Here is a 24384-nt window from a genome sequence, read left to right on the forward strand (position 1 = left end):
TCTGCCTGCTAGCCCAATTTTAGCAAGAATACTGCTACATTAGGTATATTTGTTAGGGTTCTCCAGGGGGGCAGAACTATAGTATATATATAGATATATGAGATTATTATAGGAATTGGCTCACACCATTATGGAGGCTGCACTATGCCACAATATGCTATCTGAAAGCTGGAGAACCAGGAAAGCTGATGGTATAAATCAATCTGAGTCCAAAAGCCTGAGAACCAGGAGAGCTGATGGTGTAAGTCCAAGAGTTAAGATATCTGAGAACTAGGAGATCAGATATTGGAGGGTAGGAGATGGAGGTCCCAGTTCAAGAAGAGAGAGAAAAATTTGCTCTTCCTCTACCTTTTTGTTCTATTTGGACTCTCAACAGATTAGATGATGCCTGACCATATTGGTGAAGGCAGATATTCTTTACTCAGTCTTCTGATTAAATGCTAATCTCTTCTAGAAACAAATTCACAGGCACACCCTGAAATGTTTTAACAGCTATCTGGGCATCCCTTAGCCCAGTTAATTTGACACAGAAAATTAACCATCACAGTAAATGTGGTGAGTGTCCCCCCTTACCCTTGTTATCTGATCACCCTCAATATCTGATCAAATTCCTCATTCCCCATCTCTGATATGTAAGTCCTTGGCCTGTCTTCAACAAGAATTTACCCTTAGTAATTATCTCTCTACTAATGCCCTCATTCTGTTCTTTGGTTATAAATCTCCAACTGTCTTTGCTGCATTTGGAGTTGAGCTGATCCCTCTCCTCTACTGCAATATCCCTATTGCAATAGTCTTGAATAAAGTCTTCCTTACCATTTTACCAAGTGTCAGAATAACTTTTTCTTTAGCAACTTCTTCATAGCATGGTAATTTCAGAACTTCCTACATGGTGGCTGGCTTCCTGCAGATCACACTGTAGAAGCTACCAGGCCGTTTTAATGCCAGGTCTTGTAACTTCCTCTACATTTTACTGGTCAAAGCAGTCACAGGGCCAGCTCAGTAACAGGCTCATATTGTGAAAAAGCATGTGGAATGGCAGATACTATGCCATCTTTGAAAATATTATCTACTATAATGTCAGAAGTCAATCTTTCTTTTCTTTTTCTTTCTTTCTTTTCTTTTTTTTCTTTCTGTTCTTTCTCTCTCCTTCCTTCCTTCCTTCCTTTTTTTCTTTCTTTCTTCTTTCTTTTCTTTCTTTCCTCTTTTCTTTCTTCCTTTCTTCCATTCCTCCTTCCTTCCTCCCTCCCTCCCTCCCTCTCTCCCCCTCTTACCCCCTCTCTCCCTCTCTATTTTCTTTTCTCTTTTCTTGTCTTGTCCTGTCTTTTTTCTTTTCTTTCATAGACTCCATGCCCAGCATGGAGTCAAATGCAGGGTTTGAACTCAAACCCTGAGATCAAGACCTGAGCTGAAATCAAGAGTCGGACACTTAACCAACTGAGTCATCCAGGCACCCCAAAAAGTCAATTTCTACAGAAGACAGAATTTACCCTAGGATAACTAAAAGTTAAGTACACCAACCCGACCTAATGACAGAGCTTTCACTGTCCAGGGGAAAATACAGAGCACAACGTGGTGTTGATGAGTAAGATTTGTCTACATGCCATATCCAGTCTCTGTTAGATTTGTATCTATATCTTGGGATGGGAGAGTAGAGTATAAGGAAAATCTGTTTTAATGAAACTGTTTCATTAAAAATCCTTTAAAGCATTTGAACACAAGCAGTACTGCTTTGGCACTCTTACGGGAAAACGTTGATACCGAAGTGGAAGATAGGTGGTCTTTCCATTTCTAGAGGAATATAGTGCAATGTCTAGACACCAGCAACTGACAGTACAGTCCCCACATAGGCATCACCAAGATTCTGACTGGTGTCAGATGGAGAGGGCCATTTTGGTAAATATGGTTGGTCTGAAGCTGGTGTTCATAACAGTATTATGGCTTGGTTTCTGCCCCTGCAAAGTGAGAGAAAGGAAGTGATGCCAGAGCAGCAGTAAGAACAGAGACAACATGAGAACATTTACTGAAAACTCAAGATCAAAAAGATTCAATATCAAAAGACAGAGTTGTGGAAAAAAGACACACAGCTGGACTTATGCCAGTACAATTTCTTTATTTCAAGGATAAAAACAAAACCCTACAAACACCAAGATAGGAAATAAAAGTGATATATAATGGAAACAAAACTAGACTGATAGTTGAACTTCTTAGTAAACAACAGAAGTTTTCTGAGGAAAAAGAATTGTGACCAAAGTTGTGACCCAAATTATCCTTTGTGTGATGGCAAAAGAAAACAAAATTTTTAAAAGATTTTATTTATGAGAGAGAGAGAGAGAGCTTGCACACATGAGCAGGGGGAGGGGAGGGGGAGGGCTAGAGAGACAAGCAGGCTCCTCGCTGAGCAGGGAGCCCGACTCCGACTCCAGCTCGATCCCAGGACCCTGAGATCATGAACTGAGCTGAAGTCAGACATTTAACCGGCTGAGCCACCCAGGTGCCCCAAGAAAACAATTTTAAACAAGCTAGGATTTAGAAAGTATATCCCCAACTTAGCTTTTCTGGAAAAAAGTAACTATTTAAGGACACAGTCCAGTCAAGCCAAATTACATTAACATAATTGAATTGAAGAAAGTGAAAGACATGTAACAGAGAAAACAGTGGACACTTACATATAATTTATACTTAAATTAAAATAATTATTGATAATGTGATGGTAAAGCCAATTGCAATTGTTAAGAAAAGATTCTGAAAATTAAAAACAAGTGAGTACATTAATACTGGAATAGAGAATTTGCAAAGAACTTAGGGTTCCAACTAAAATAGTCAGTTTCTAAAATCATTTTAGCTGCTGCACCACCAGGGTTTTCATAGGACCCTGACTTCTCATTTTGCTGCCTCCTCGTTCTTTTTGTCCTCCCCTATCTCTACTCCTCAGCCCCCTTCCCCCCCCCATTGCCTGGGTACCCGGAGAATCCCAAGTTCTTGCCTCTCTTAAGCAAATCTGTGAAATTTTCTCTAACCCTCCTCCCACCTAAATTCCAGGCTTGGCTTTACAGATCACCAAACCATCAAGGTCCTCAGCTAAAGAAAAGGACCTCTGAGAACCTTCCTTTAACAAAATCCACCCTGCCCTGTCTGGAAGGAAGTTGTGGTTTTAAATAAAAACAGTTCCTTTTGTTTTGTAAAGACCAAGTCATCTGTCAAACACTGAGTCTCACTTGTTCCATGGTTTTTGTCAATATTTTGTAACTTTGATTCACACATTTGATGCTAAGTCGTTTGAAATTTAAAGAAAGTCGTAAGTGATGTTACTCTCCTTTTTCATTGTTTGATGCCTTGTATCCAGAATTATACTGTGTCTGACATAAATTTGCCTTAACTGCTTTCTTTGCATTTGCCTGTGCAAGTTGTACTTTTAGTTTAATTCATTCTTGATCATTTTAGTGTGTCTTTTATTAATGGCATATAGTTGGAGGACTTTTTTACTTGACTCCAATCTAAGAGTCATTATTATATATGTTTAATCCATTTATTGCTATAGTATTACACTGTCATTTTATGCTTCTTTGTGGCTAATTCTCCCTTTATTTCTCCCATTCTTTGATATCTTGATCAAGTATTCTGAATTGTTGTCTTTGGCTAGTGATTTAGGTGGAAAATTTTATTTTTTAACATTGGGGTTACCATTAAAGTAAAAAATTGAATTTGTATTTTTCTAAGTTTAAAAATAAAATAGTATTATTAACACTGCCTACATAAAACTAGAAATTTAGCATGCTTCTCTCCCCTTGTGACTCGTTTCCCAATTTGGGTTAGAGTAATCTGGAATTTAAGATTATGAAAATTATTAAACATTTCATCTTTTCATTTTTATGTAGACATTCATACTGAGATTACCAGATTAACCACAATTATTAACGTATTTATTCAGCTTTAAAAGTTTTATTGCTCAAACTTTGTTTCCTTAATACTTTTCCATTTATTTTAATTGTTTGGGCAGCAGGAATACTATGGTAAAACATATCATGGTTTCTGGTTGCCCAGTGCTTTCAAAATGCCCCTCATGGATTTGGAGAGTTCATGTTTTATGAATCCAGCTTCCTTGATGAAGACCAAAATTTGGACTTTCCCAGACTCTACAGGCATGTGACATAGCCTCTGCCAATCATGTCCACTCAAGCAAGACTTCAGTCCAGAAGTGAGCAGCGTGAGGAAGCAAGTGCCACAAGTAATCTTATTTTATGCCGAGGATAGTCAGATGGTTCTGGCGTTTAGGAGAAGCAAAGGGAAAATCTTTACTGAAGCGGTCTCACAGATGGTTGGGTATCCTTTCTGCTGTTTGGCTTCCAAGAATGATTTTTCTGGCCCTCAAACAGATCCTGAGAGCTACCTAATATTCTTTAAATGAACATCTTATCTTTTAGAGGTCTCGTTAACAGCCGTAAGAATCCTGAGTCATACAACTATTTCAGATAAATTAAATGTTAGTTTGGCTGGTTTCAAAATTCTTAGGTAATATTTCCATTTCCTTGCAAATACTGCACACATTGTTCCATTGTTTCTTTTTTGGCATTTAGTATTGCAGAGAAATCTGATACCAACCTATTTTTTTTTTTTTTTTTTGGTAGGCAGCTCTCTCTCCCCACAGATGTTTTTAGAAAGTGTTCTTTATCTTTGAAATTAAAAAATTAAGCTGGGTCTAAATGTGGTTTTCTGTTATTTCAAGTTAACTCAGCCTAATGCTACAAGATCTTTCAGTTTGAGCACTCAATCACCAACCAGAAATTTCCTTTGTGACTTTTATTTCAAGTTGATTGGCTCCGTCTTTTTTTTTTTTTTTTTTAAGCCAGGCAAGTCTTTGGTCACTAGCTAGTTGATGATGAGTCTCTTTAAGTCAAGTATCCACCTCTGGTGCAAACAGCTATGGTCAGGGGGAAAGACTGGGTACATGGTTCAGCGACCAACAGTGGGGCTAAGTGTTTAGATTCCAATAGGTGTAGGTGGGCCAGGTAATGCTTGGCCTCATTGTCAATTGTTATTTTTCACTAATGCTGCTTTATATTCAATGGTCACCTTCACCAGTATACACTATGTTGAATATTTTTAATTAAAAAGAAGTACCAATCACATAATTTAGGAAAATAAGTGAATAGTCACAAGAGTAGAGAAAGAATTATCCTGAATATCAGAGAAAAGAAAGTGTATTTAGCACCAAGAACAATATAATACACATAGAACATACAGGTTGAAAGAAGCATCATTGGCCTAACAAAAACCAGGATATAGTTTTATAGACCACAGAACAGTTAAGAGAATGGCAGAAAAATGACCTGGTGTTTACAGGAGTTAAAGTCCATAGTTTTTAACACTATATAGTATTTTAAGGTCAGCATAGTATGAGGGAATTAGAAGTTAAAAAATAATTTATATATTCTATTTCAGCCACCATGACTTTTGAAAAATTATTTGTTTGGTAAATTTTGATGATCTGACTACTCAAATATTCTTCAGCTCTTGGCAATTTCCTTTTTGCATTTCTAGCACTGTTCTTTTCCTATTTTAGATACAAAGAAACTATGTGATAACATGAATTTAGATATAGTGCAACTAGCTCCCATCCTCAGCAAAAGCTTCATCTTCACTTAACCTTGTGGTAGCATGATCTATATATATATATATTTTTAAAGATTTTATTTATTTATTTGACAGAGAGAGAGACGGTGAGAGAGGGAACACAAGCAGGGAGAGTGGGAGAGGGAGAAGCCGGCTTCCTGCGGAGCAGAGAGCCCAATGTGGGGCTCGATCCCAGGACTCTGGGATCATGACCTGAGCTGAAGGCAGACGCTTAACGGGTGAGCCACCCAGGTGCCCCAGCATGATCTATATTTTATGGAAAAAAAATATTTTGACTTACAGGGCTATTTTTTCCATTTCGGCTTATCTTTCATTATTTCCCTCTCATTAACTTTCCTCTTTGAATCCAAGTAATTTGGAAAGTTTACTCCGAAATACCAATTTGCCACAGTTAATTGTTAATCACTCCCACTGCGTATTAGCAAATCAAGCACATTTTCATCTGAAATAATTCTGAGGACAAAATTATTAGTCTCTTCTGCTATCTTCAGATCTTACTGCAAAGCCAAATTAGGGATTTGCTGAACTTTGCCTTTTCAGTAACTGTTCCAAAGGGAACATGATCCAATCTCTCAAAAAGTCATTGTCTTTAGAATTCATGTCTGCTAAATTTGTCCACTATTGGGAGTGGAGATGGATGGGCTATATCAGATTGTATAGCTTAGTATTCATGCCTAAAGTAGGGGAAAGTTTATTTGTTGGAATACTTTGTCAGATTAAAAGGTCCAGTTGAGAGGAATAGCTACAACTGAAGGCAATCACTCAAGGAGCTTCATTGTAACTTAGGGCAATCAACCTCAAAGTGTGGTTCTCAGACCAGCAGCAACCATCACCAGAGAACTTGTTAGAATTGCAAATTCTTGGGCCCTACTCAGAATCAGCTTTGGGGTGTGGCCCAGCTATGTCTTAATAAGCACTTCCAGTGACTCAAATGCAGTCTAGTTTGAAAACCACTGCCTTAGGAGTTGTTTGCCGCAATCCAATTTAGTATCTGTGCTGCGGAAGCAAGCACTGTTTGCTGCAGTCCAAAGCTAGATAGAGCACTGCTTCTCTTAACGGGTATCACAACTGTTAATTCCCAACGCTGGGCTCCATATACCATTTTCAACAAGCATAAACTGGGAATATCTGGCCTATCAGTTATGGCAGCACCCTGTGAACTTCTAAAAGTAGAACTGAAATTTGCCCCTTTCCTAATTCAGAGCTATTGTAACAGAAGAGTCTCATCCTACAACTTTTTCCTCAATGGGCAATGTAGACTGACTGGACCTCACAGGACGTGTCGCCTACAGTAATTCCTGAGTTTTCCGGTGTGTGGAAGGCACCCTTTTTAATTTCCAGTATTGATAGTGGTTTTTTTTTCCTTCCTTGGAAAAAGGCAATTTTATTCTAATTGACTAACATCCCATCTCTTTCCATAAAAGTACTTGGAAGTGCACATAAAAACTGGCATGCAGTAATTCAGAAAAATAGAAAATCAGGACCAAAAGAGGAAATATGACCTATATGCACTCGTATCCCTGTTAGAGGAAGCAGCCTTTTAAACTATTATTATTCACAAGCCATTTCATTCAGATAAATGACAAAAATTTAAATGTCGATATATTCCAAAGATCAGTAAATTGAGGTGTTTGCAAAGTGGTACAGTGGAAAGAGTATGGGCTTTGGAGTATTTACTGGCATTGATAAACACAGGTAAGGGGTAGATAACCACATGTGATTTCAAGGGCATCAAAATAGATGTGCTTACTCCTTCTCAACCCCTTTTCCCAGCATCCCATCATACCTAAATATCTTTTCCCTTCCCCAAATGCAGAGCGCATGACTTTTATCATTAAAAGTAGGCTTCATTTATTCAACAAATATGTGAGCATTTATCATTCTCACCCTCTCATCATTTAGGACAAATTCTGGGAAGACACATTAAATTACCTGTTAATACATGTATCAGTTTATCTCCCTTTCCTTCAAGGAGGATCTCCCTACTCTGAGAGGAAGGGGGCACCTGAACACGTACCCCACAACTCTACCCACCGAAAACAAAGTTTTCCTTAACGGGCAGGGGTTTTTAAATAGTCTTGAATATCTTAATGGTATTAAATCTAGCTTTGAAGTTCCACGTGATTTGCATTTTCTGAGCATGGCAAAATGCTGATTACAACTGGCTGCTGGAATTTTGCCCTAACATACAGGGTGATAAAAGGTGTTCATTCTGGACCCAGTAGCAACAGAGGGTAGATGAAGGGACAAGACAGTTACATTCCAAGACAGGCTTGGAAGAGACTACTTACACCTAAGAATAATCAATTAATTTTTCAAGTAGAGAATTCTATTAAGATAAAGGAAATATTCTATGTAGGCCTATTATGTTCAACGTCCAGTCCTGTGCTAGGTAGTTCACACTGCTACTACATGAATTTGTTTTGAATCAACTCCAGTGGAATAACAAAAAATATTAAACACTGGGAGTGCTAAGCTAATCTCATTTAAGAAAAGTAAGTTTCAGGAATGGTTAAGTGCCAATGCATGGAATGGTTAAAGGCCAACAGTTAGCTTCAGTTGTTTTTATTACAGTAAGAGGAATTTTACTCTTAATGCATAGACTTTGAAGAAAAAATTTATATAAGCTTTTAAAAGAGGCCTTTTTGAAAATTATTAATACAAACAAGAAATAAGACCCTCTAAACAAATACCAATTTCAGTAATAGTTTACATACAGCAATAATTTATTCTGAAATGTTCATTTAGTTTCTGTTGAGACACGATTTATGTCTCATTAATAAAAGAGCAGCCATCTCACCTCAAATACCAGAATATACAACAAGTTACAGCATAGCAAAATTCTACCTACTTTCAGATAAAATCTAGTTCAGGTAAAATAGTTTCATTCAATGTTTTACAGTTACACAGATTTTTTGTTTTTGTTTTGTTTTGAGCACAAAATAGTGTAAATTGTTACACCATAGCTATCTATATGCACATAATGTGACCACAGAACTGTTAATCATTACTTCTGAAATTGAACCATCAGTTTCATTCATGCAGTAAAGCAAAGCAGGCTGGGTTAACTTGTTCATCGGGAACCATATTACTGTGAATTTCACAGCCACATGATTAATTATGATGTTAGATGGACTCACAAGGACTAAAGCAGAATGGTTTTTTGCATAAATACCAATTTCTCCCTGATGTAAGTTTAGTCAGTTTATAATCTAGAAATGATTGAGAACAGCAATATATCATATCCTCTATCTGTAGTGTTATTTTAAGACAAGCAATAATTAAAGGATGATGGGATGGGATGCTACTTAAATACATGTAAAACATACTGTACAAATATACTTGGCTTTACCATTTTCTTCCTAACTATCAAGAGTGCCTCCCAAAATATGACCAGTGAAGACAAAGTATACTATCAAATATGGCTTCCAGAACAAAAACTCTCTAACAATCAAACCTATTTACACAATTTTTCAGTCTTTTAAAGTTTCATTTGAAACAAAATTTCTACATAGCAGTTGCAATTAACACATAATTTTCTGAGTTTCATCATTCCAGCTCTTTTACACAGATGTCACAAGGTAAGACCCAGAATGGCGCTTAGGACTTTGAGTTCCACTGGATTCTGTGCTGTCAGTTTTTGAATCTCGTTTCTTCGTGTTGTTATTCACTGGCGTTGGGATCTGAGATGGCCGGGCTGAAGTGCTATCTGCGCTGCTTTTCCTAGGGCTCGGATTGTAATTAAAAGGAGTCACTCTGGCAGCAACAGTCCCACTAGGTGAACTGTGCTTGCTTGAGCTGCTAGAACTGAATGGTGTACGCTCTGCTACAGAACTTTCATTAGTCTCTGATGCAGGGACAGGATTACTTTGTCCTGGTTTTGCCTCAGTTCCTTTTTGGTCTGGAGCATCTACCTGAATAAAGGAGTTCAGGCGGTTTTCCAAACCCACGGTGCGTCCGGGAGCACTGCCATTACCCACATTTTGTTTTCCCTGATTATCTTTTGCATCTTTAGCGTTTGGATTTCCCTTTTCTGAAACAGTGTCAATCACTGGGGGAGTATTTCCTGTTGGAGACCTTCCGGATCTAGGGTTGTTAATGGGACAGTCCTCAATTCTCACCCAAACATCCTCTGTTTTAGAAACAGCAGGTGCCATTTGATAAATTAGAGTCTTTGATTCAGCACCATTTGCAGCACCTGAGGAAGTGGTCTGAGAGGTACTATTTGTGGGAGAAATCTCACTTTCTTTTATTTTTCTCCATGTTCCTTTTGTGGATACTTGGTTTTCTTTAGTTTGTTTGGTTCCTGAAATAGAGTTCACATGTTTTTCATCCTCACTTTTTGCTTTTTCACTGGATTCTGATGAAGCAGAAAGAATTGAAGATGAACTTCCAGTTCTTCTCCAAGTGCTTACTCGAGGAAGGGATGATGAATGTTTGCTGTGCTCACGTTTCCAGGTTCCTGACCTATTAATTGGAAGTCTAGAAGGACTTTCAGAATGGGAGCGTGCTATATCATGGCGCTTTGCTGGTCTTCCATCATTATACTCTATGGTGGGACTGAGATTAGGTGGGAGTTTTCGCCATCCACCAGACTGAACAGACGAATGTGTGGACAGAGACATATCAGGAAGGGAAGGACTTAAAACTGGAGTCTGTGCCTGGGACCTAGTGGGAGAATCTGGTCTAGAAGATGGAGAAAGAGATTCAAATGAAGCAGATTCCTCCAATTTTCTCCTTAGGGTTGGGCTCGGAGCTTCCTTGATGAAAGTTGACTGGCGTACTAATACGGGTCTCTCTGACCTATCAGATTCACTTCCACTTGATTTAGTTGAAGACATTCTAGAAAGTTCCACCTTCTTATTGGATCCATTGCTATTATTCATCTGATTTAGTCCTTTGGAGGCAGACTCACTTCTTGGGATACTACTGCCATTCTTGGATAAACCCGTTTGTTTGGTAAGGTTTTGTTGGCTCATCTGTCTGCCTGGAGATGTATATGACATCTTCCCAGAACCCGAGGACTTAGTTGAAGCAGTACTAGGGGATGAAGTCCTTGGCAACTGAGATAATTTGTTAGGAGGACTTATTCCATTTCTACCAGGAGAAATTGAGTTTCGCCCTGGAGACTGCATAGGTCTACTTAATGGTTGTTGGGCAGGTCTTGAAGGAGTGGAATCTCTAGATCCTGATCTAGAAGGCCCTTTATTTGCCCCAACTGGTTGGGATGTCTGCCTGGTTACAGGGCTTAATTCTGACTTCACTGACGGCTTGGCTCCTCTAGGAGAAGTGGTGGCTGTCTGACCTTCGCTAGGGCTTTTGGAGGCTGGAGTCTTAAGGGGTGGGCCTTTTTTAGAAACTGGACTTGTACTTGAAGAGCTATTTCGAACTCCTGGAATATGAATCATTGTCCTGCCTCGAGAGATTGAAGGCATGTTTGCTTGAAGGGGCTGTTTCATTTGGCTTGAAACCTCTGAATTAGATCGAACTTTTCCAGTAATTAAACTTTTATAAACTTTTTTCCCTCCTTTGATTCCTTTATTTTCAGATTCTATCTTTTTAGTTTCCAATGTACTCTTCTCCCCAGGTTTTAGAATTCGTGGGCCCTTATTACTTGTAAAGGGTTTTTCCTCCTGATCAGGTGTAAGATGAAATGGTGATCCCAGAGAGATTCCTGATTTCAGTGAAAGGATGGAATCTGAGTCAGATGAAGCTTGTCTGGATAAACAGGCAGCAGCAGCAGCTTGATGTAAACTACTTACTATGGAATTTGCACCTTCCTGAATAGCTTTCCAATCAAAATTTTCCGAATCTGGGGATAAACCATGTTCTGAATCTGGTCTCTGTATATCTTTCAAATCGAGTGTCAAATCTTCTGCTAATATGCCACTCATATTTCTGGGACTATGCTTTTCATTATCACCCTTGAGTCTTGAAGGCTTTTTCTTTTTCGGCATTGCAGAACTTATACATTCCTGCAACAGGTCATCTTCAGAATCAATACTAAGAGAACTGAGAGAACTGTTTCTCGAGAAACAAACAGGGGTATCTTCAACATGAAATGATTTAGGAGCGTAACCTGATGCCTGAGGTTTACTTGGTTCTCCCTGTGAGTCAGGGGGCTCTGTCTCTTTGATAGGTTCATTTTCTTTGTTATTGTTGTTTTCTTGATCAATGTCACTAAGAGAACTTAGAGAGGAGTTTCGAGAAAAGCACACTGGAGTATTTTCAATAGCAAAATTTTGTAATTTCTCATCAGTTGCTGCTCCTCTGTCTGGTATGTCTTTGGATGACTGTGGAAAAGTGGATTGCTTCTGCAGCATGGATTTAGACTGACCTCGATTTATTGGATGTTTTGTAACAGCCTGTGTCTTATTAGCTGATTGTTGGTTAGAGGTTAGTTCTGTGTGGCTGGTAACTTTAGCTTCTGATTCCTTATTTTCTTTCCCCTTTCTTAATTCAGCCTTTTCCCTGGAAAGGTCGACATCATCATCATCAAAATCTAGAGAACTCAAAGAATCATTTCGTGAAAAACAGTATGGAGTTCCTTCGATAGGCGTGTAGTGATGAGGTGAATCAAAAGTAAAACTTGCTCTGACTCGATCTTCATTATTTGGTAGCTTATCACTGAAGTCCTTGGAATTATTTTTCAAGTTCTGTTTCTTTGAATCTTTGTTGTCTGAGAAAGTTCTTTCAGCATTTAAATTATTTTTTGAGTCTGTGTTTTTTCTTACACGCGTCCTATATTCGGTATTTTGTGGTATAGGTTTTACTGGTGAAGTAGGTTTCTTTTTCTTACCATCTAATTGATTTTTGTTAGCTCCAGATGAAGACATAGATGCTTGCTGGACCTGGTCCATTATCTTTTTCACACGAAAAGGCTTGTGACTTTTTCCTTTGGGCATAGCAGAATTAATGCATTCTGCAAGAATATCACCTTCTTCTGTTTTATTGTCATCCAGCTCAGGTATAGTTACAGACGGGGTTTTTCCTCTTTGAGCCTCATCTGTACATCTGCCTTCGGTAGGAATGGTATCTCGTTTTTCGAATTCACTTGACTGTGCCCCTGTTCTAACCCCTTCTCCAGCAGCTAACTCATTTGGAGGAGATTCTATCGTTAGATCACTTAAAGATGTAGCTGTGGAAAAGTTTATAGGTGTCCCTTCTACACAATATACCCGCGGCATGTCATCTCCTGGTGTAAAACTAACATGCTTTTGCGCTTGTAACCTGTTTTGTGATGGAAGAAGCTTGTACACAGGGAGTTGACTTGGTTTCCTTGCCACAGGTGGAGGTAATTTGGAAGCAGTCTGGGCTGGTTTTTTTGCTTTGCGTGAAGATTTTGTTGGCATGGCAGAAATAATACATTCTTCTAGTATTTCAATATCATCATCATCTGAGTCATCTAACAGATCTTTTTCAGAATCAGTAGGTTTTTCTGTCTCTTTTTCCTGGTTTTCGTTTGCTTCTTCAGGCTGCTCAGATTCAGTTTCATTCCCATTGTCATTTTCCTGAACTGGAGGCATTATTCTTAATTCCACATCTTTCTGTATAAATGGCTCATCGAGGCTCAGAGCACTCAGGCTAGATGAACAAGAAAATCCATCTGGAGTACTTTCTGTGGCAAAATGTAATAGAGTGTCAGCATCTGGAAGAACCTGGACTCTCTGTACCGCAGCGTTTACAGCAGCTTGCTTAGGTCCACTCTCTCTCTTTTCCGCAGCAGGGGCTTTGTTTTTAGGTATCTCTCGCTTAGTTTGAACTGTTTGAGGAGGAGGGGGAGGGGTTTTACTTCTGCTTGGTGGCATGGTTTGTCCAGGGCTATCTGGAAGGTCACTGGGGCTTATGATGCCACTTACCATTCCACTGCAGGGTTCACTTTGAACAGAGCTGGCAATTGAACGACTCTCAAAGCTATCGAGTGAACTGACTGAAGTACATCGGCTAAACATGAGTGGAGTCTCCTGAACATAGTGCTCTGGTGGACTTTTAGGTGTCTGAGCACCACTTTTTGATGGAGATTTGGCCCCTGAAGAAAATTCAACAGCTTTGTGCCTGGTTGATTCTGCAGATAAACCAGAAGCCTGAAGTCTGCTGGATTTGGTTCTAATGTGCTGTGACACTGTTGGAACTTCACTCACAGAATCTTCTCTTGTTCTAGTCCCACTGTTTTCTTTGATTTCTGCTATTTGTAGAGTATTAGCAGAATCTGTTTCCTGTGTTGCCTGATCACATCCTATTTCATCTTCAGCTGATGACAAAGATGATAATGAACTGCAACGTGAGAAACAAATTGGGGTATCCTCTACACAGTATGTCTGTATTGTTTCTTGGTTGATTGAGGGAACTTTGCAGGAGGTGGCTTTTGGGGTCTGACCATTTCTGCTTTGTGCTGAACTTGAATGGTGCTGATTCTGCCTCTTGGCATTAGATGAAGGTGTGGATGTATTCTCACTGCTTGAAGAGATGTGTTCAGTTTTAGTGCTCTGTCCAGATGAATTCTTTGAGAATGAAAATGGTGGTTTCTGTGAAGAAGGAATGTCTGTGGCATATTTTAAACTATAATCAATAGGCTGATCGACATGATGTTTTTCTTCATTATATTTTATGCTATAATTTGTTGGTCTTTCTTCTTCCTCATGTTGCTCTTCCTCGGAGTAACGTTCACTATAGTTGGTTGGCTTATCATCTTCATAGTCATCTTCCTGACACAAAGACTGGTTTACATTTTGATTAATTCCATGATTAGAACCTACTCGATTTGTTTCTGAACCATTGGCTCCTCTTGACCTATATGGGGAAACACATTCCTGCTGTCCAAAATGTGGTTGGAACTTGAGGTGTTTATCATCAGTGCTCTCGGTATATACGGGGTAAGTTGTGGTTTGACTTCTTGATTGTCTTTGCTCACTTTGTTTTATTTCATCTTCTATTATATGTTTGGGTCTTGCCCATCTTTCATTCTGTGAAGGGCTTTGCCTTCCAGAGTTCAACTGCTCATCTGAATATTTAAGACTATAATTTATTGGTGTATCTAGTTCTCCGTCATTGTCATCCATATGATTTGCACTATGTATTTTATGGGCTAGGTCAGCTGGATATTGACCATAGCTGCAAAATTTACTTTCATCGTCTTCAGAATAGGATTCAATGGAAGGCTTCATCTGACCTCTTTTACCATAACCATCACTACTACTGACACTATTTAAACTATCATTTGAAGATCTCTTATATTCCAATTTGGCATAAGGCATAGGACATGTCCTAGTTGAATTTTCTGACTTACTGAAGTTGTAAGTGTTTGCATGTGAGTGGGCAGTAGAGCTTCTTCTTAGTGCATTCCTCTCCTCTGTCCCACAATGTAACTCAGTGGTAGACCCAGAACTTCTGTCTTCCTGGGAGGTGTGAATGGCTGATACTTCTTCCATGACTTTGGCAATCTGGGCTGCAGTGGTGGAAATCTGCAAACCTCGCTTTGAAGAAGTGCCTGGATTTTCTGTTGCTGGGTGGTAGCTGCCTAGGCTAATTCCTCGTTCTCTCTCCAAACTTCTATCTTTTTCAGAACGAGAACTGTCTACACTTCCTCTTGATGAAGAAGAGCTGGGCAACACTGTAGTATTTAAATATGGTGAAAGGACAGTCATATTTCCAGTATTAAAATTGTCTGACCTATTATCATCATGTCGATTGGTGTCAAAAACATAGTCACTATAGAGACTTTGTTTGTGTCGTTGCTTATTACGATGAGAGGCCTTGGGACTTAAATTGTCAATATTGTCAAAAGTTTCTGATAAATGCTGAGCATCTAATTCTGCTTCTAGGGCTTTTTGTTTTCTGACATGAAGAGATGGCAAGCTTGAACCAGGAGACATAATATTGGCATCCTTATACTTTGCAGGTCTATTTGCCATGAGATTCCTTAAAGCTGCAGCGCTTCCCATAGCAATCATTTTGTGCTTTGAATGAATGAGGTTCTTGAGCATGCTGACTGCCCCCATGTCCCATAATGCTTCCTGGTCTTTAGGATTTCTTGCTGAGAGATTCCACAAGGTTCCGCAGGCATTACTGACTATTGTCAAACTGTGAGATTTCAAGTGTTGTAATAAGGTTTGCAGGCAGTTGTTCTCTCTTAGGATTTGCCTGAAATAAAATAAGAGATCCCAAAATTAAGGTAAAAATTTCCTTATTATAACAACAAATAAAAGGTTAGAAAACAAATTTAAATCTAAAGATAACTACTAAAACTTATTAATAGGCATAATAAAACTGCCCCAAATTATACTACAAATTTCAAGCATTTCACATCTCCCTTTGTTCCTACTTCATTTAATGTTTATTGTTTAAAAATACTCATCTGTCAGACTAAAAGAAGTAAAAGTGTTAATTTTAATTTGTTCTGCATTTCCTATTCTGACCCAATAGCTTCTTTTTCTTTTTTAAAGATTTTATTTATTTATTTGGCAGAGAGAGAGCACAAGCAGGGGGAGCAGCAGAGGGAGAGGCAGAAGCAGACTCCCCGCTGAGCAGGGAGTCCGACACGGGGCTCGATCCCAGGACTCTGGGCTCATGACCTGAGCCGAAAGCAGATGCTTAATGGACTGAACCACCCAGGTGCCCCTGACCCAATAACTTTTAAAATTTTTCCTGGGGTGCCTGGGTGGCTCAGTCAGTTGAGCATCCAACTCTTGATTACAGCTCAGGTCATGATCTCAGGGTCTTGGGATAGAGCCTTGTGTCAGGCTCCCCACTCAGCAGGGAGTCTGCTTGAGGATACTCTCTCTCTCTCTCTCTCCCTCCACCTCTCCCCCCAACTCACACACTCTCTTTAAAATAATTCCTGAGCAGACACATTTGCTTTATTTACATGGTGACAGAGTTCCCCAATGAATGTATCATAAAATCTTATGCTGAACAGGGACTTTGTGATAACTTAATCTATGGATGGGTTCCACAATGTTGACTGTAAGACATCTTGGAAGAGGTAGAAAAATCGATCGATCGATCTTTATGTAGTCAGGGAGCACACTGTAAGCTCCTAGATTGGCAAACTGACTTAGAATAACCTCTATGCTCCCGATTGATTTTGTGATAATGCCATCCCCCTTAGAAGTGTGCTCTGTCAAACTGTGTGTGTAGTTGTTACAGCTAATGAAATGTTTTGAAAATATAAAGGTAACTATAAAAACAAGGTTGAGAGTTAGCATAATGAACTTCGGGACTTGAAAGAGCTATAGCTTGTTTAATGCACGGTAAACTTAAGTTTAATGATACCATGTGCAGCTTTAGAGGGCTTTAAAACTGATTGGCAAGGGTATACAAGGAGCTTTAACACAACAATCTTCTCTCAGCAGTCCGGCAGACGCCTGAGGGCTTACTGAATTTAAGAGGTCTTCTCTGCATAGCAGAGAGGGCTATAAGGCTTGTCTGTGCATCAAATACTTAAAGAGAAGATGTTCACATTCTTTACAAGTTCGTTACTAAAAGTACCTCATGGTCTTTCTGAAAATGAGAAGCAATATTGGATAAAAAATAAATAAATATGCTGTGAAAATACCCATATGTATATATTTTTTGAGAGGGGGGAGAGGGCGGAGAGAAAGAATCCCAAGCAGGCTCCACACCCATCATGGAGCCCAATAAGGCGCTTGACCTCATGACCCCAAGATGATGAACTGAGCCGAAATCAAGTCAGATGCTTAACCAAATGAGCCACCCAGGTGCCCCAAGATATTCATATTTTTGTTGACAAAACACAAGCCCGAGTTATGAAAATGTGTGCCTTGTATCCGAGATGCCTTCTTAGGTTTCATAGCCCTGGATGAATGGCTGTTGGCTAAATAATGTTAACATTATTGATATTAAGACACCATTAGAAAAATGTGAACCATTGGGGGTGTCTGGGTGTCTTGGTTCAGTTAAATATCCGACTCTTGATTTTGACTCACGTCATGATCTCAGGGTCCTGGGATTAAGCCCCACGCTGGGCTCCTCACTTGGCAGGGAGTCTGCTTGAGATTCTCTCCCTCTTCCCTTGCCCCTCCCCTGGCTCTCCTCTCAAATAAATAAATAAATCTTAAAAAAAAAAAAAGATCTATTGGATTCTCTGGATCATACCCATAGTTTTGTTTTTTATAAAAGTTATATTCCCTTATGTCATACTAACATACAATGGGATTTTGTTCTCTGTAGTATTCATGACTTTAATTTTTTTTCCCTTCATATGGGTTATACCTCTTAATTATCATTTGTTTACTTCTACACATCTTTATACTATAAACTTTTATTAGAATAAATATACTAACAAGTTAGGAATTAATGGTTATCTTTTCACTGTAATATAATTTGGCTTAGCACTTGCACAATTACACAAAACACTGCTTACAACTGGGTCTTTTTGAGGGTATGAATTCTACACTAATTCATTTAAAAGTAATATAAAATGCTGTATTTACCTGTGGTCCTCATTTGTAGCTATTAAGCTGGACACGTTCCGTAATATCCCACCTCCACTTTCAATAATGGCTAAAGTATTTGTCTGGCTTCGGTAAGTGAGAGTGCCAACCAGAAACGCAAGCGCACCATCTACAGCACATATATCAGCTTTATTCTCAGTGCAATGTGCTGACAAGTTCCATAAGGCACTCAATACGCTTTTGAGGGTTGATTCCTATTAAGAAATAGAACATGTGTCATCTAATTAGAGTTGGAATATGCCTCTTACAAATTCTATGTTTACTTCTATTGAATAAGTTGTTATTGTTATTACTTATCTCCCCTGCTGCTCACCCCTCATGGGCAAAGTTAGGCACTCTCCATTTAGAAAAACTGATAAAATACCAAATGGAATTTAAGTAAATGATATCCCCATAGAACAAGCAGAACACAATACTAAACTAATGACCTTTTTGAACTTTACTCTAAGTGTTTAGATGACACATGTATCTTATAAGAGCTCATACTAGAATATGAAACAGAACTGATGTATATTCTGAAAAGAACATTTGCATGATAATAAAACCAGGAAAAAAAAACCCCTCTACAAGCTGATATGGAAAGATGTCTAAAACATATTATTAAATAAAAAGAGCAAATTGCAGAGCAGTATGTACAATATTCTGTTTGTAGAAAAAGCACACATATATACTTATATGTGGTTGATTCAAAAGTAACAATGTAACTTATTAAAAAGTAAGCATACTGAAAAACTCCAATTTCTTAAAACTCCCAAAGGAACAAAGTAATTCCAGAAACTAGAACTTCCTTAGTATATAACATCATAGCAAGCTGTCAAATTGTAATTGCTACAAAAACAAAACACTGAGTATATAATTAAGGATATTTGGTTAAAACTCGCCATAATCCTGATGTCAGCTTTTCTTGTTACTATAAATCAACTAAGGAACAAAACACTCATTAAAAATCTACTGTGCCTATCACAATTAGAGGCACTCTAGAGGATACCAATGTGGCAAGCTGATACCTGCTAACAGTTTACTTAGGGGGAAAAAAAAAAGCAAAACCATACATGAACAAAGGAAAGATTACTGCTACCTGAATTTAATCAAATAAATATTTCATGGAGAGCAGCTCTGTAGAAGATAAGACCTGTACCTTCAGAGAGAAGACAGGTGCTCCTGGCATGGAAGTGGGAATCAGCAAGGGAGGACTGAAGAATAGAAAGAAGACACAGAGGAGATCCAAGACCATGCTGGGGAGCAGTGTTAGGTCAGGTGAGATGGTAAAAGGCGGCCTTGAATGTCAGGGCAAACACTTTGGGACTGACCCAATAAATAGCTAGCCACCTTATTCTCTTCATCAGGAAATTAAGAGAATCTAGGAGCAAATACTATTTGTCAGGAGGCAGGGAAGAAGTGCTTTCACCAATCAAGATGTGAGAAGGTTAAGAGCTCAATCTTAATTACACTGTGATTGTCAAGGTAAAGATGGGACATTCAAAATATCCTGGGAACAGAGAAAACAGCAACAGTTTAGAGGTATAAGTGAGCTCAACTACAAATGGCCCAGAGGTCAGAGGTGAGAGGTAAAGGTAGGAAAACGCAAGTTGCTCTCTACGAGACTACGTGTAGAGGAAAGGGTTTTGTTTCAAAGAAGCTTTATAGTTAGAATTAGAGGAGAAATGATTAGAAGTTGTAAGTATAGGTGGTAAAAACAAAGGAAGGGATTTCAATAAGTTATGTGATTCAAAAGTATCAAATATAGGTGTAGGTAGAAAAGAAACCCCAGTTAAAGTATAAACCTAGATTTTGTTAAGAAGCAAGATCAGAAGGAACTGAAGAAGGTATGGCCAGTGAAGAAATGGAGCCGGTGATTTGTTCAGTGTTTTGGTTGCTACAGGAAAAAGAGAAACACTGCAGGAGTTACAAGAAGCAAAAGAAAAGTTGTTTGTTTGTTTTCTTAATTTTCAAAACACTGGGCTTCTTATAGAGATAGTTGAAACAAAAAAACCATCTCTATACTCAGTAGAGAAGATACAGAAGATAGGAGTAAGGGACTAATGTATTTTTTTTCTAAGATTTTATTTATTTGAGAGCGAGAGAATGAAAGAGAGAGGGAGATCACGAGCAGGGGGGAGGCTGAGGGAGAAGCAGACTCCCCGCTGAGCAGGGAGCCTGCTGCAGGACTCCATCCCAGGACCCTGGGATCATGACCTGAGCCAAAGGCAGACACTTAACCAACTGAGCCACCCATGCACCCAGGGACTAACAGCTTTGAGTAAACAGCAATGCTTGGGGCACAGAGTGCAGGGAAGGAAAGGTTCTGTGTAGAAAAGTAGGAGCCTGCTTAATGAAGTTAAAATGAGGCAATGCATGGGGATATGGGAGGTAGTTCTGACTCTCCTGGTCATTAGTAGTAAAGCTGAAAAGGAAGAGATGATGAATTAAAAAGAGAATGTTCAGAATGACTATTGCATTGAATGCAGAAAAGGAGGAAAAAAGTAAATTCTAACACTGTTAACCAGAAGCAGGCCCAAACCAGAATTGGAGACATTATAAATTTCTGCTGAGCCAGTTTTTCCAAGATTGGGCTTACATTAAAAATTTATAGATGAAAAAAAATTTATAGGGGTGCTGGGTGGCTCAGTCTTTAAGCGTCTGCCTTCGGCTCAGTCACAATCCCAGGGTCCTGGATGGAGCCCCGCATTGGGCTCCCTGCTCCGGGGGAAGCCTGCTTCTCCCTCTCCCACTCCCCCTGCTTGTGTTCCCTCTCTTGCTGTGTCTCTGTCAAATAAATAAATAAAATTTTTTAAAAAAATAAAGAAAAAAAGGAAAAAAATTTATAGATGAATTTATGGATGATGATCTTTAAAATACTACTCTTCCTTTAGAAGAACAGGGTATGTCTTTCCATTTATTACGGTCTTCTGCATTTCTCAGTAGGAGGAATCTTTTATTTTAGCTTTCTCAGTTTGTAGCAACTATTTGTATAAAGATCTTTGAGGTCCTTGAAAGATAAAGTCATGAACTCTTAGCAACAGTACAAATTCCCATAATACATACAAACACATTAAATCTTTCTGAAAATATACACACTTAATTAGGAGTCTTAAAGTGTGGACACTAATTTTTTGGTATAATTTTATTGAGGTATACTTGGAGAACAATAAACTGCACATATTTCAAATGTGCAATATGATCACTTTTGATGTATGAGCATACCCATGAAACCATCACTACATTCAAGATAACAAACATTTGTATCATCTCCCCAAATTTCCTAGTACCCTCTTGTAATCTACTCTCAGCCTCAGGCAACTACTGATCTGTTTTCTGTCATTATAGATTATTGCATGTATCAATAGTTCATTTTTTAAATAGCCAAATAGTGTTACATTGCGGACATCCCATAATTTGTTTACCCATTCACCTGTTGATAGACATTAGAATTACTTCTAGTTTTTGGTTATCAAACAGTATTGCTGTGAACATCTGCGTTTAAGACTTTGTGCAAATAGAGGTTTTGTTTTTTCTTAGGTAAATACTTAGGACTGGAATGGCTGGATTGTGTGGTTGGTATATATTTAACTTTGAAACACCATCAAATGTTCTTCAAAGTGATATACCATCTTACATTCCCACCAGCAGTGCATGAGAATTCCAGCTGCTTAACATCCTTGACAACACTTGGTTAATCTTTTACATTTTAACCAATATAATATATGTAATGGTATCTCACTGTAGTTTTTTTTTCCCCCCACTGTAGTTTTAATTTGTATTTCCCTCATGACTAATGATGTTGAGTATCTTTTCAAGTGCTTAAGGGCCTTTTGTATATCTTCTTTCCTGCAAGAAATACAAGTGTTCTGCTGATTCAAGAGTGTTTTAAAGGTATTTTTGTGCAGATCCTAAGTATATTTGAATATTATCATTATAACCATTTTTTTAGTTGAATACTTTTCTTATTTCTAATGATTTTTCAGTTGATTTTCTTGGGGTTTCCAGGTATAAAATAATTTCACAAAAATACATAAACAAATAAAAACTGAAAATTCTTTGCCTTCCCTAAAACGGAAATTTTGAGGAAAAAAATGTAGACTGTAGGTCTAGGGGGACTGGTTGGGTAAAGGAAGCCCAGATTAGTCTAAGAAGTCCTGCTTAGTCCCTCCCAAATTTCAAGTTTAATTTTTTCTTTTTAAATTAGCTTAGTTTCTGAAGTAGATTTGCCACGTGGTGATATTTCCTTTTGTAAACAAATTATTATTTGAGGAATTCCTTACCCTTGGGTCTGATCACCTCTTGATATGGTGACTATCAAAACTAAGGACTCTGGAGAGCAAAGAGGTAACAGTGACCCCATGTACACAGTGATTCTCCACTGGGGGTGATTTTCTCCCTTTGCCCCTCCGGGGCACCTTTGGTAATACTGGAGACATTTTTGACGGTCATGACTGAGGGGAAGTGTATTGGTATCTAGCGGGCAAAGGCCGAAGATGCTAAATATCCTACAAAACACAGGTCAGTCCCTTAAAACAAACAATTATCTGGTCCAAGATGCCAATAGTGTCAAACCTGAAAAACCCTGACTTAACCTAGGCTGCTTTGTACAATCTTTTCCATCTTAATACTTTACGAGTTTGGAGTCGTCTAAGACTAAGAACTGGTGAGATAAGCAGGACAGAAATTAGGGAATCTCAAGGGTGGGAAAGGGTAACAAAAAACTAACCAAAAATGAAATCCAAATTAGAATGTTAAATGTTTCCAAAGGTACCTTTTTAACTTCCAGAGCACATTCCATCAATGCTTTCACACTTCCAACTTCACGCAATGTCTTTTTACTATTTACATCTGCTCGCCAAGACAAATTCCTCAAAACACTTGCAATAACCTGCAAATGAAATTTTAGAATAATTTGAATATAAAATAATTTATAGTTGTTTTGTTTTTAATGCTAGTGGTAAGAGTAGACATCTACTAATAAAGAAATTCCTCCTAAATGCTAATACAGTGCCAAAAGGAATTTCTACAATATAATTATTTTCCTTTATTCTGGTGTTAATGTAACCATAATTGAAACATGAGACACTAAATACTGAGCCACAGTTTAAATTAATCTAAATCAGGATATTAACCCACTAATATCTAAGAAAAACATTTGAAATTCTAACTGGTACCTGCTGTAAGTCCTCACTTTCAGATTTTAGTTGGGCCACAAGCGCTCTCATGCAGCCTTTCATAGAGCAGAGTGTAGCCTGTAAAATTAGAAATGGAACAGAGGGTCAATAACAAGACAACCTGAAGCTGTGCTTTATTTTTGACTAATAAACTTCAAATCTAGTTTTAATTGTCTCATTTTAATCATCCTAGTATTTTACCCATAAAAGCCCCAGAACCAGGTTACAGAAAGGAAGCCTTTTGCTATCTGTTCCTTTCCTAATAAACTGGAAAAATAAAATGAGTAAATGATAAGAAATGATAAGCAAAGGGTTTTGAAGTAAAGTCTCTTCTTTGGATGGAAGCGATATATGTATAACACATCTGTCATCAGAATTTTTAAACACTTGTTCTCGTTCCTGGGAATAGTATTTCAAATGCAATTACATAAACCCACTGTGTTCCATCTTTTGCCTTTGTTTAGGCATAAGACAACCTACTGAGTAAAACTATGCAGTGGTGTGTGAAGTTCAGTTTTGTTTTTTTTTTTAATCAGTGTTTAATGAGGAGAGTGAAAAAAGAAAATTAGTGAAAACTAGTTTGTATGAAACTAACTCATACCAGAGATATCTTAAGAAATGGATCTTATAAAACATACCTTGTTGGCTACATCTCCAAAAGTCAAGTTTGTCAAAGCCATTCCAGCATATCGTCTTAATGTAATACTGTAGTGGTCATTAGTTAGCCCATACATTTCACAGTCCACTTGCAATAATTCTGCAATGGCCTGTAGTCCCCCTAATTTAAAAAGGGCAAGAGGAAAAAGACAGTAATCTAAAATAAAACAAGTGGCATCAAGTTTAAAAATTAATTATTAGGAAAACATCTCAAAGAAGGAGAATATATGTTTAAATACATCTTTAGAATTACAAGCTACAAAAACTGTTATAAAGAACTTCTGTGTAATGCTCAAAATACAACTGATAATGACTCCATTTTCTGCCAGTTCTCTCCACCCTCCAGACCCTTGCCTTACTGAGTGAAGTGAGCATTAAACTCTATTTACTGCATATAATATTATATCTTGTCATTGATGAAAAAGGCTATGTTCTAACACTAGGTGTTCCTGCATGAGGCAGAAAAA

General features: G+C 38.2%; 1 protein-coding gene across 11 annotated transcripts in view; it reads right to left on the bottom strand.

The window, feature by feature from the left end:
• Positions 1 to 8336: 8336 nt before the first annotated feature.
• The window catches only part of APC (APC regulator of WNT signaling pathway), a 131910-nt gene continuing 115862 nt past the window's right edge, over positions 8337 to 24384 (bottom strand). For all 11 annotated transcript variants that reach the window (XM_032403860.1, XM_032403862.1, XM_032403861.1 and 8 more), the window contains 5 exons: positions 23899 to 24038; positions 23261 to 23338; positions 22858 to 22974; positions 18084 to 18298; positions 8337 to 15771 (listed from right to left, as the gene is read on the bottom strand). In XM_032403860.1, the coding sequence (XP_032259751.1) occupies positions 9195 to 15771; positions 18084 to 18298; positions 22858 to 22974; positions 23261 to 23338; positions 23899 to 24038 (7127 nt within the window). In that variant the 3' untranslated portion in view covers positions 8337 to 9194. The remainder of the gene's footprint in view (positions 15772 to 18083; positions 18299 to 22857; positions 22975 to 23260; positions 23339 to 23898; positions 24039 to 24384) is intronic.

Source organism: Phoca vitulina, unplaced genomic scaffold (assembly GCF_004348235.1).
Source record: "Phoca vitulina isolate PV1807 unplaced genomic scaffold, GSC_HSeal_1.0 scaffold6, whole genome shotgun sequence".
NCBI lineage: Eukaryota > Metazoa > Chordata > Mammalia > Carnivora > Phocidae > Phoca > Phoca vitulina.